We start from the raw sequence: 12932 nt of genomic DNA on the forward strand, positions 1-12932 counted from the left end.
TCAATATTCTTTTGCAGTAAAAAAAAAACAGAAGAAGAAAGAAGCATACCTGAATAACGAAAGATTATTAGGCGACACCCTGGGTCTCGGCATTCTGAAAGCTATCAAGATATTAGAATCATACAGGGCCTCATCCACGGACACGTCAAGCTTCTCACTTCCGCCAAAACAAACTGGGGTGTTTGATACAAAGACTAGAATACGTAGAAAGATTATACCCATCACAGTCAGAAAGGAAATTCAACAAACGAACATAAACCCAGACACCTATCTTCGAATGGAAGTCGATAAATAACAGAATCCAATACAGTACCTTCCAATAATCTGAGAAAATGGATGGCCAGAATCCTTGACAATAAAAATACACATCCATAACAATAAAGTCTGAGAATCGTAACCAAATATAAGTATATAACCATGGAAGAAGCAAAGAGCAGTACACAAAAACCTGAATGGAGGAAGCATTAAAGCTGTAAATAGCTTGTGAGTGAAATCCACATTTACGTCTATCTTGGCTGCAAAGTAACAGCAATGGCGTGAGAACAACTACTGCCACAACAATTAATATTTGTGGAAATGTCTTTAAACTCTCTATCAGAGTCCATCTCCCGTGCGTCTGTCTCTGAGAAGGTGGTAAAGGGGAACTAACCTTTGCCGACATGGATGCTCTTTTGAGCTTCCATCCCATTACTTCTGCAACCATTAATTAAACGAAATTCCAATTCTGTTTTAACGAACTTCAAATGGGATGATGAAAGGAAAAGTTAATATAGTGTCGTTACATTGTTGGAGAGTGGTGGAAGGGCTTCTCAGTTCAGTTCCGCCTCTTATTCGAGCGGAGATGGCGTTTGTTTGTTCTTTGCGTCTTACTTCCTAGATATTCCTTCGTACACGTTCAGAGGGGACGAGACTTGTTCTTGTACTGTGATGTGTATGGTGTATGATGCACGTGCAATACTGTGACTTGTCTAGCTTTTGCTTTGTTCTCTGGCTTCTTCCATTCCTGGGTTTAAGTTCGATTAGTCTCCAAAGTACTTACTTCTTATGGACATTTCATAAACATTAAACTACTGTTCGATATAACTTGAGATTAATATTGACATGGAATTTTATCGTATAGAATGTTCATGTTGTTTTGAATTTCCCCATGCTAAAGTTGCAGATGATGATAAGTAATAAATAATGGTTGGGGTGCAACATGGACGACTTTTACTGTTTTTCTGGAGCATGAATTATGCTATATCTTTCGGGTGTTTGTGTGCTTTTGGATTTTGTATAGTTTACAGTAGGATAAGATACTAATACGTATACATTTCTTGTATGAAAATACATCCCTTCTAATTGGGAAAACGGTTAACAATCCCAATGATACATATGGAGTTGTTTGAAAACTCAGAGAGGTCCAGCTCATCATAGTAATATTGTATGTGATTACCATATAATTGAATGGACTGTTCATAACAGAAAGTATCTCCAAATATCTGCTTTAATTTTCAAATTTATGGATTTTGTACTGTTATAATTATCTTGGATAATTATGCTCCATTATGTCTTTTGTTTTTTTATCTTATGGATTATGGATTGAACGCATTCAATGAATTGACTTATTACATTGGTGGATGTTAACAAATACTGGTTTCACTGATCATGTTTGAAGATTTATCCATAAGATTTACAATGTATTGTTATTATTGTTCAATTTATGCGTTAATTCCATATGATTAAGTTCTTGATTAATTGTCTAGCTATAAAATTAGGTCAAGGATCGAGATCTCGTTTTCGGGCTTGGTTTCGGCAGGTGTGAAACCGAGACGTACCGGATCTCTTTCGAGATTTTGACACTGGGTTTCGACCCTGGGGCCTCCTTGGGTTGAAACCTAGGATCAAAACTTAGGTTTCGACCATGGGTCTCGACCCTTGGTTTCATAAACCAGGCACGCAACCAAGACAACTCGGAGATTTCAGTCAGTTTCGACCGAGATTTAGTTCCATGGATTAGGTAATATTTACTCAGTATGGATCTTGATTAAGCTCCAGCTGAATTTTGAAATTGAAATGCATAACACCGAAACTTATCCATTTTTGAATTGGTATAGTGTCCATTTCTTTCAACTGAATATTTTTGCTTAACCATTTTCCAAACCATACAATACTTGAATTTATAACTTGCTGTATTTTTCCATCCAAGATTGTTGACTATAAACTTTGGGAAAAGGTTCTCTGAGCCATCAGCGCAGGATACACTAGCACCTCTTTGTCTATCTCTCTCCTCACATTACATGATCTTGCTGTCCTCCAATGGAAGATACTATTTTGCCGCACCTCGTTGGTGTGCTCCCATATACCGCTTGCTCAGAGAACCCTCTCCCATAAACTTTATGGTTCGGACTAAATCTGATAAAAGTTTGGGTATAAGGATGCAAGTTTGGCCCTGTCGGCCTGAACCCGCCCTGGCCAGCCCTGAACCCGAACAGAGCCTGGGCTGAGATATTTGGCCCTGAGGGCAGGTCAGGGCTGGAAATTTCTAGCCCTAAGTCAAGGTTGGTTCGGGTCAGGGTTGAGGCCTTGGGCTAAGCCTGGCCTGGCCTGGCCTGACCCTGTTTTTAGTTATACTATAAAATATATATTGATATAATTAAGGGTGTCAAACAGTGTGGCTCTGGTTATTCGGTTCAGTTGCGATGTGGTTTACATTTTGATAAGGTGAAATCAAAATCGAACCGGATAGGAATCAGTCAAAATCAGAATCGTTTTGCATACAGTCTGATTTTACCAGTTTCTATTCGGTTTTCGTTATCCGATTCACAACCGGTTTACATGCGGTTTGTGTAGTGTCGTTTTGGGAAACAATAATGAAGAAAAACTTGGTTTTCAATGCCTTTATATTCCCGTGTTTCCCCATTGTCTTCCGGTCTCCCTCACTCATCATATTTACTATGCCTATGTGATAAAAATAAAAACTTACCATCTGCATCCATCCTTTTCTTTTCCTATTCTTTGTTTTTCTATTTTTTTTTTCTTTTTCACTCTCACGTGATGAGCAAACTATTTCTTCTATTAAAAAGTAGAATTTTGTTAATCCATTTTTACATCATCCATAATTTTTAATTCATACTTAAACTAATATAATATATAGTTAACCCATGGCGTTTTACTTATTTTATGCTTCAAGTTGATGCAATAATTATATTTATTAAATTAATTATATATTATTAATTAATCCAATTGATGCATGGGTTAATATTAAAGTAAGAGGTATCGATTTCTATTCGGTTTTTCCAGTTTCTTATTCAGTTTAGAGCCGCGATTTTACGGTGAAAGTCAAAACCGAACCGGAAAAAAAACCTATAAAATTAAAACCGGATCATTTTTCTGCGGTGCGATTCAATTCGATCATAAACGATCGATTCCGATTCCGATATTCGATTTCTGTTCTATTTTGATATCCTTAGATATAATATATATATATTATAAATTTTAAACTTCACCCACATTTTGTTATATAATATCTTATATACGAAGATAATAAGTGATAAAATATATTTTATTATAGTGTTATTTTAAGTAAAATTGATAATTTTCTCCCCGCACCATTCCAGTCCATGCATTTTCTTCCCCCTCCCCATGATTAGGGCCAATCAGGGTTAGCCCGGCCCGACCCTAAAGACGGGTCAGGGTTGAATTTTTCAGGCCCTGAGTCGGGGTCGGATCGGGCCTGGGCCCGGGCCCAGCTAAGGGGACTTAGGGTTGGGCAAGGGTTTAATAAAGCCCGCCCAACCCGACCCTGTTGCAGCCCTATTTGGGTACTTGGTTCTTCCTGTGAAGGTCTGATATTAAAGCTGGAACTTAGAAACAGTCAACTGAGTTCTGACGAATACTTGTTTCTTCCTGTGAAGATTTAATATTAAAGCTGTGGAACTTTAAGGTTTGAACGATTATGGAGATTGATAGGCCTGACGGTCGTACAAGGAATCAGTTGAGACCACTTGCCTGTTCTCGCAATATTCTGAACCGAGCTCATGGTTCGGCTCGTTGGTCTCAAGGTAAATCCAGAACAGTAAAGAAAGGAAAAATGGATTTTATTATTATACACTGAGATGAGCTACACTTTTGCAACGAGTATTTGATTTTCTTTCTTAGAAAAAAATTTGCAATTATTTGGGTGGATTTTACTTCTTCTCTTCCTTGATAATGGGTTTTGGACAACCTTTCTATGGGTGCTTTGGTTCAATTCAGGTGATACAATTGTTCTGGCTGCTGTTTATGGGCCAAAAACAGGAACAAGGAAGAATGAAAACCCTGAGAAGGCTTCCATTGAGGTAATTTGGAAGCCCAGAACTGGGCAGGTGGGTAGGTACCAAATTTCCCTTAACCTCTTATGCATTTTTTATGGACCATCCCTGCCGCAGTAGATTAATATAAATTCTATAAATTGTGATACTTGTGATAGCAATTGTTGGTAACCTACTCTCTGCATAGTGGAAGAGTGGAAAAACCCCTTTCAGTCAACCCATTGACGAACAGCTTCTCTTCCTTAAGCCTTGGGCATCACCCATAGTATCGGGTTGTTGTTACATTATTATTTGTAAATTGATTGATGAATGTTTGTGAATCATTCGGTCATTATGTAAGCTTTAGAATTATTTGTTCAATATCTAAGTAAAAACCGTTGACCTGGTCATGTATCAATATCTGACAGAGGACCTGCTGTAAAATTGTATGTATAGAAAACCAAGTTTTTTGGTAACTGAGACCTTGAAATTTGGGAATTTAAACTTAAAAGAACTTCTTAATCTTGTTCATGAGCTATAAAAAAATGCAATAACATGCATTGTGGATCGGCCTGCCAATCATAACAGATGAAATCCATATGTATAAAAATATCTATTATTTCAAGTGTTTGATTTTAGAAAGTCCTGATCCTGTAATCGGACATATCAGCTTACTGCTGTCTTTCTCGTTCAGGCAAAGCAGAGAAGGAGTATGAGATGATACTGAAAAGAACCTTACAAAGTATCTGTGTTTTGACCATTAATCAAAACACCACAACCACTGTCATACTTCAGGTGAATATTGTTTTATGCTTTACGTTGAAAATGTATGTGCTTACTTTCTTTTCCATATGTAATGTGTTATGGTTAAGATTAAGCAAAAACTTTTAGCTATATCAATTCAGTCATAGTTCTGCCAGAGTTGGCAGTAGGTATTCAAAAACCTTCGGCCAACATTTTAAATGCGAACATTGAGAGCGTATTGGTTGAAGGGGGTTTGTCTGTCTGAAACCAACTAGTTTTCATTATTCTACTTTACAATATCCCTTTTTGTACCTAATCCATTTTGAAGGAGTCCAGGTACAATAGGATAAGAGCTATAAGGTTTCGTCAAGGTTAGTTGGGCTAAGTGTGGCCTCTAGATGGATCAACAATAAGTGTGCTGAGAGTACTTATTGAAAAAATGATAAGGACTAAGAATTGGCAGCTATTCTTTCATAGGGATATCCTTATGTCGTTAACTCGTTATGAAGTGCTCTTGCGTTGTGTTCTGTTTACTAACAAATACATTCTTGTGCAGAATTGGCACTTCTGTTTTAAGTACTTATCATGGTATCAGTATGTACTCAGATTGATGTCCCCCTCATTGTTTGATATTGATTCTTTACTTATGCATGATTGATTGATGTCCCCCTCATTGTTTGATATTGATTCTTTACTTATGCATGATTTCCTAATTAGTGACTCTTTCTAAACCTATGCAAGGCATCTTTAACATAGCCTCTAAATAAAAGACATGCCAGTCAGACGTCTCCATTGGTATTTGGTAAATTTAGCTGCAGCCTGCAGTAAGGAGACAACCTAGGTGTTGAGCTTATCTACAATGCCTATTGAAGATATAATTTTAGTATTATCAGTCTATACCAAGTACAACCCTATGACAACTCGTATTAAATTGATGATTTCTTATTGGCTAGTCTCATTAACTGTTATACTGTCAAGAGCCTAGCCACATAAATTAATTACCTGAGTTGTTGCTTCTTACCTGCTTTGGAGTCTTAACTCCCTCCTATATGCATCGACCATGATGATATCAATTAATCCTGACTCTCCAAATGTTAAAAAAGTATCCTGTCATTCCAGGTTACCCTTTGTGGTTTACCATAATATTGGGATATTATTCTTGTCTGTATCTGATCACATATTTAAACAGCACTTGTTTGACTCCATAGAGATAATGACTTGATCATGAAGTGGCTAAAAAATGTTGGTTGCATTCCTGTACTATTCCTTACCAAGAACTGATTTTTCTGCTTTCTATGCAGGTTGTCAATGATGATGGTTCAGTATCCTTTGTGGCTTTGTTTTCTGTTTCATACAGCCATAATGCTTGGTAGAATTGAAATACGGAACCTGTCGTGGTTAACTTCTCAAGTTTCTCATTTGTCTTAGCTAGATTGCTTGCTGTTTTATGTTATTGTTGGGGAAAATCCTTGACCATAACTTTTAAGCTTCTCCCATGTGCCATAAATGCGGCCTGCGCTGCCCTTGTTGATGCTGGAATTCCTGTAAGGCATCTTGCTGGTAAGCAAATCTTACAATGTTTCTTCCATATATCCTCATGAGATTGGCATCCTTACTGACTGTTTCATGCTGTTCTATACAGTTGCCATTTGTTGTGCTATGGCAGGAAGTGGATCTGTTATTCTGGATCCCACCAAGCTAGAAGAGCAGGTAATTCTTTTTCCCTGTCTAACTGCATATGAATTTCTGGTATCCTGCTCTTTTTTTGTTTTCCTTAATCTGGGTGTAAAAAGGTTATGCTTCTCCTCTTGCTATCCTGTTTCAGTGTAATTAGCATTCTCTTTCTGACTCGTGTAACTAAATTGGAGCTTTTCTAGCTGCACTTGGATGCCTAATACTAAATGCCTAAACCACATTTATCAATAGGTGCGAAAGGAGATTTTCCCTAGAAATGCACTTGCAGCCACAGAAACAATGACCATGTATCCATAATTTTGTAATGATGCAATTTGCTCATCATATATAAAGCTTTTGTTCCAGCTCTTGCAAAAATATGTTTTCTATCTTAACATTTGCTGCTGATGTGCTTGAAATCTTTTAGTTACTAAGTTGCCTGGCTTATTGACAGCAGAAAATGGAGGCTTTCAGCTATTTGGTATTTCACAATTCAGTTCTTTCAATGCTCCCAGAAGGATCATTACACGTTGATGGGGAACCAATGGAACATGGAATCATTACCTCTGTTACCCATGGTGTAATTTCTGGTATTTTCCCTCATTCCATCTCTTTAGCTTTTGTTAGGCTGTCTTGGTTGCTTTTCTATGCATTGTGGGAAAGGAAAAGGAAGGGGAAAATGAAGAATTTGATTGTTTTGTTGCATTTCTCAAAATGACCAAATTCTTCAGGGCATGTATATTCTTCAGTGCAAATTCTTAAGGTATGATGAGGGATCTAATTAATCATATACAAGCTAATGAGCACGTGCTAAGCACAAGCAAATTAAAGAATTGATAAACATTCAGTGCTAAGATCCAGAAGATAGGAACAAAAGAGAAGGGAAAGCTACCAAAAAATAAATTTGCCCTGAAGATATTAACAATAGGTACATATCATGTTTGAAGCTCCTCAGTTTACTATTTCATCTGTTATTCCCTATTGTAAGGTAATATTCACAAATTTACAAGGGTTTTTTTTTTGGAGGGGGGAAGGGGGACCTTAACAGCAATTTGGAATAATATAAAAGTTCAGCTAGCATAATTTTTATTTAATTTACGTCTGCAAACTGAATAACTTTTTATGTGATTGGAATACACTGAACAGCCTTGAATGAACTCAAAGAATCTTCTCCTAATCCTTTGGCAAAATCCTAGTGTTAATGCAAGTTCCAAATTCAAAGATTAATCCTTACTATCATTTCTCCTTTTGTTTATGTTTATAAATCAGCTAAACATACATTGTTTCCAAGCAATCCAATTAATAAACCACATATTAAGAGCTTCCACAAAGTGTACTAACTCTTATTCATTACCAAAAGAAAAGGAGAAAATATATGGGAAAAAATCAAGATTTATTAGAAGAAAAGAGTATCAATCAAACAATAAGGATTGAAAGTAAGAAAAGAACCAATTAGACTAGTTACCACATGGCCGGACTTTGAGATACTGTGATGTAGATCGGAGGAAAAATAAAACAAAAGTCCAGCCCTTAAGCCACAAGTCAGCAAGCTTTTAGGGGCCAGTCATGAAACCCATCGAGCCCAGCAGTTTGAGTCACTTAAGTTTTAGTACTAGGCCCAATTGATGGGCCAGGTTTGGGCCCATTAAGGACCCCTTCTTATGTCTTGCGTAAGAGGCTACTAGGTCTTTAGTTATTAGTTTCTATTTCTATTTTCAGATGTTTATTGTAAAAAGGATCCACTACAAATGTGGACCTTTTATTTTGAAGTTTCTATTTTCTTACATTCCTATTAGGAGTAGGATATTGGTCTTTATATTTGTAAGAGCCTTGAGTGCTCAGCCATGATTTATGAGATGAATGAAAGCTTGCTTTGTTGCCATGAGTGCTGTGAGATGCAGTGTGTTTAGGTGAGATAACTAGGTCTGTGAGAGACAGACCAAGGCCATAGGTGAGAGGCCTTGGACATCTCCCCCCCCTCTCCTCTTGTTCTTCCTCTTCTATCTATTGAGTTCTGGTTGAGGACTCGAGATCATATCCTGCGGCTCTATTGGTTGGTGTTCTACTGTAGTAATCTTCAAGCTTTGAAGCTCCCGATCAAATAATCAGATCCTACCCACATTTTGGCAGTGTAATTCCCTCCTTAGGCTCTACCCTCGATGGTGGTTTAAGCCTGATCCAAAAGCCTGGATTGGCTATTGACTGTGAGTTGCTATTTCTGAATTTCACTTACTAATTTTGAGATCCTGTCATATCTCAACATCCAACCATCAGTTTTAACTGTAATTTTGAGAAGTTAATCCACTCTAGGTACTCGACCCTCTACTAGGAGATCTTTCCCATCAGAGTAGCCTAGCTACTATTTCTGTTACCAATTGGGTTTTCTGGTTGTTAAGCTTATTCCCTGTCATGCAATAGACTAAAAGTCGCTTCTGTTTGTTTTTATGTGGCTGATTCTTATTGACAGTATATTTACTAGGCTTGGGGTTAGGTTAAGTATCAAAGACCCTACTGTTAGCCGGTTAACAAGCCTGTTTTACTTTTCTGTTGCTGGTTTACATGTTGTAATCTACTGATGGTGATCTTATTGTGGGATTGGTTCTTAGTTGTCTAGTTGAGAACTGTTCTTACATTATACTGGTTTCTTTGAGAGAGAGAAGAGAGGCAGGAATGGGGGAACTCCGCCAGTGTTTGCTGCCGGTCCCAAGGCCAGATAGACTAGGAGTGATGTAGATCAATGGTGGTTGAGAGGAATCAGCAAGAACCTGTCCAGGTTCACCCCCACCCCCCAAATCGAACCAGTATTTTTGGGAGATATTTTCCAGATTCTTGTGGGGCCCATGCTGGCTATTATGTGGGAGATAAGTCCAAGACAGTTTGCTATTGCGTGGAAACTTCATCAAGAGACATCGAGCTGTCATCTATACAGTCTTAAGGAGATATTTATTTACTTTGTATTTGTTAGTTTCCAATTAGTTGCTTGCTACTTTATTTAGTTTCCACTCTTGTTAGGTAGCTATTAGCTATTTTGTATCTTGTGTCTAGTTTCTATTTTGATATGTAAACTTAGATTAGAATCATTACTATTTTTGGGGAATCTATACTGGATTTGACAGCCTACTATAGGCCACGCATGTACTGGTTTCTATTTCTGGTTTTTCTCTCTTTGTAATTGCAATCTATTAATACATGAAGGGAGAGAACCCTCCCCACAATTTTGGGTTTAAGAAAAATCCTAGCTTTGTGCATGGAATGCTTTGAGAGACAGGTATGTTGAGAGGTCGTGATTGAGAGACCCTTTCTCATCCCTTCTATCTTCCTTTTACCCTCCTCCTCACCATTCGATACCCCTACTCTGGGTTATTTTCTGTCCATCTGACAACATTCGCCTTCCTGTTGAAGCTGCTGGTTATACACTGAAGTCTCCATCGATTTATCCAAGTTGCTGCTGGGTAGCATTGCTGATTGAAGGAAGCATTTTCCCCACCTGTGATTCTGATTTTAGAAGGTTTCCTGCTGAAACTTTCAAAGCCCAAGATTTCCCAATGTAGCCATCAGAATCTGCCAAAATTTTGAGCATCAAACCACCACACCAGGACCTCCACTCGATTGGTGTTTGGGGCTGTTCTGAGCCCTACTGTGTCTGCTATAAAAAATCTCCTATTTCAGCCCTAAATCAAGAACTAGTAGATCTCCTTATTGCACCATCAGTTTTGCATGAAATTTTAAGGTTTGATTCCATCCATCTACCCCTACATTCGATGGTAATCTCTCCCTTAATCTCCTTGTGTAGTTGTGGTCCTTGTTTACAAGTTATTTTCTGATTTTTAAACCCTAAACCTGCTCTGCGATAGAGGCTTTAGGCTGCTGCTTCTTGTTCTATTGGGTTGCAATTATTTGCTATGTTGAGTATTATAGGGAGTTGTAAAGGCTATTTTAACTACTTTTACCACCTGTGGTATGTCATTCATATACTGTTTTTTAATTCTGAAAACAGTAGCTGTTTGGGGTTATACATGTGATCCTATCTGGGGTTAGGTTATTTCATATCTAGCCTTCCATTAAGGAGGGTTGGTGTGTCAGGTCGGCAGCCGACACCGAAAAAATCCTAGCCAAACCCTTTTTACATGGATTTTAGAATTGTGTATCTTCAACGTTATGCTCGGACATTCCCCGCAAGCGACGACCCGGGTGTAATGAATAATCCCCAGTAAGCGATGCACTGCGTCGGCGCCTAGATGTGCTGACAAGTAAGCAAGGGTTCTCGCACCGTGGACAAGTGTGGCTAAAGAAGCTAGTCCAAAAGCATATGATTAGATTAGCAGCTTGGAACATTGGATCTTTACCGAGTAAGAGTCCAGAATTGATAGATGTTATGAGGAGAAGAAGGGTTAACATAGCTTGTATTCAAGAGACTAGATGGAAGGATAGAAAAGCTAGAGAGTTGGATGATTTTAAACTTTGGTATACAGAGAATAAAAGTAATAGAAGCGGAGTGGGCATAGTAGTCGATAAAGATTTAAAGAATGATGTGGATGTTAAAAGGTTTGGTGATAGGATTATATCCATCAAGCTTGTGTTGGAGAAAGAGGTTGTCAATATAATTAGCGCTTACAAGTATGGGAACACATGGATGGATTACAAGGTTTTGATCAAGGAGAAAATATTATTGTAGGGAGTGACCTGAATGGACATGTTGGGAGAGTTCATAGAGGCTTTGAAGGTATACATGGAAGATATGGTTTTGGAGAGAGGAGCATTAAGTTACCTTCAAAAGTGGGCACCATAGTATCCAAATATATTTCTTTCCAACTGGAAGGTCTGATAGGTTGTTATGTAAGGACTGTTAGGTTATACCAGGGGAGAATCTAACCTCACAACATAGATTAGTGGTCATGAGTACGTGTCTCATTATCCCGAATCGTAAGAAAGGTGAGCTTGCGATTTAGTTTCCTAAAGGGATTATTTAAAGTTAACAAATCAATAACTATAAACTATAATCTCTTGATTTTTTTTTTTTTGAAATTTAAAAGCCCAAAAATATGTGTTGCAAGTTAATATTTTGTTATAGTTAAAACTTGGAAGAAGTCCTGCAATGATGGTCACATTAGATGGATATCATCTGAAATTCGCATTTGATGGTTGGTCCAACCAAGTGGTTTCTCTCGACTTTTCTCTTGAATGCAATTGTGTATTGGTATTTCTTTTGCATTAGTGCCATATTATCTACCTGATTGGTGGCTTTAGATGCACAAATTGGCAAACCATGGGGTGGGGGGGGGGGGGGGGTAGGGAGTATGATTAACATTTTGCTCTTTCTGGATTTTATGGTGAATCAAATTTTTGGCTCATTTTTGTCTCATTGCTGTTGAATTTTTTTTTATATCAAATTATTTTAGATGATATGATCTAGTCATAACCATAGATTTGTGCTGTAATTTGCCTTACGATATTTCTTGGGGATAAATAACTATAAATGGGAATTTTGGATTGTCAATTGCCTTATCATTGTTGTGGACTGCCATTGCACAGGCCGCAGGGTGTGGTCCTTATTAACTATTTTGTTTGTAGATAATCTGTAAGCTAAACTAGTTTTCTTATCTTATTTTTGTTCAGTGGATGATTATCTTTACTGCTTAGAACGAGGCCATGCTGCTAGTGCAAAGATCTCTGATTTCCTTAGGAGAAGCTTGCAATCACACGCCCCAAGTGACCCATCGAAGGCTGCATAGCTTCTGACTTGTTCATTCTGATAAAGTGACAAGAATATATACTCACATACCTCAGGTTAACTGTTGGTGGAATGGCTTTCGTTGTTGATGCTGGTTCTATACTTATTTGGAAACAGCATCGTCAGATGTGGTAGGTTTCAGCTATACTTGTACCATTGTGTTTGTATCAGACCATTTCCTGTATAATTCTCGCTATTCCAGGCATATGAGTTTACTAGATATTTGATCATCTAGATGAGGAGGATAAATCTAAATGCTACCAGATTTTGTGATTTAGACTTTACACCAGTTGCCACATAATAGACATGGATGGATGTGGTTAGTCAAGGCTTTCTATAGGCAAAAGTTCTTCAAGTCTACAAGACTAGGGGGCATTTCTAGTTTGAAATATTGAAAGGGTGATGTGGGAATATCAACCATATTCATATTCATTCGATTACCCTCCCCTGTATTTGTGGATTTTCCATCAACTTTATCCATACAACCCTGTTTTACTGTGACCTTCAATGGC

At 37.8% G+C, this 12932-nt stretch overlaps 1 protein-coding gene across 4 annotated transcripts; it reads left to right on the forward strand.

Moving 5' to 3' along the window:
• Positions 1–3799: 3799 nt before the first annotated feature.
• On the forward strand, positions 3800–12703 carry LOC122640690 (exosome complex exonuclease RRP46 homolog). 4 transcript variants are annotated; one of them, XM_043833921.1, is made up of 9 exons: positions 3800–3847; positions 3920–4043; positions 4237–4350; positions 4966–5066; positions 6317–6337; positions 6503–6575; positions 6658–6725; positions 7144–7279; positions 12306–12703. In XM_043833921.1, exons 2-9 carry the CDS (start codon positions 3938–3940, stop codon positions 12419–12421), a joined length of 735 nt encoding a protein of 244 aa, XP_043689856.1. In that variant the 5' UTR covers positions 3800–3847; positions 3920–3937; the 3' UTR covers positions 12422–12703. The 4 variants fall into 4 exon arrangements, 3 of the variants coding, with proteins under 3 accessions (XP_043689856.1, XP_043689855.1, XP_043689857.1); XR_006329724.1 differs by lacking the exon at positions 3800–3847 and having other exon boundaries at positions 3862–4043; positions 12306–12630; positions 12661–12703; XM_043833920.1 differs by lacking the exon at positions 3800–3847 and having other exon boundaries at positions 3862–4043.
• Positions 12704–12932: the final 229 nt, after the last annotated feature.

Source organism: Telopea speciosissima, chromosome 9 (genome assembly GCF_018873765.1).
Source record: "Telopea speciosissima isolate NSW1024214 ecotype Mountain lineage chromosome 9, Tspe_v1, whole genome shotgun sequence".
NCBI classification, from domain to species: Eukaryota; Viridiplantae; Streptophyta; class Magnoliopsida; order Proteales; family Proteaceae; genus Telopea; species Telopea speciosissima.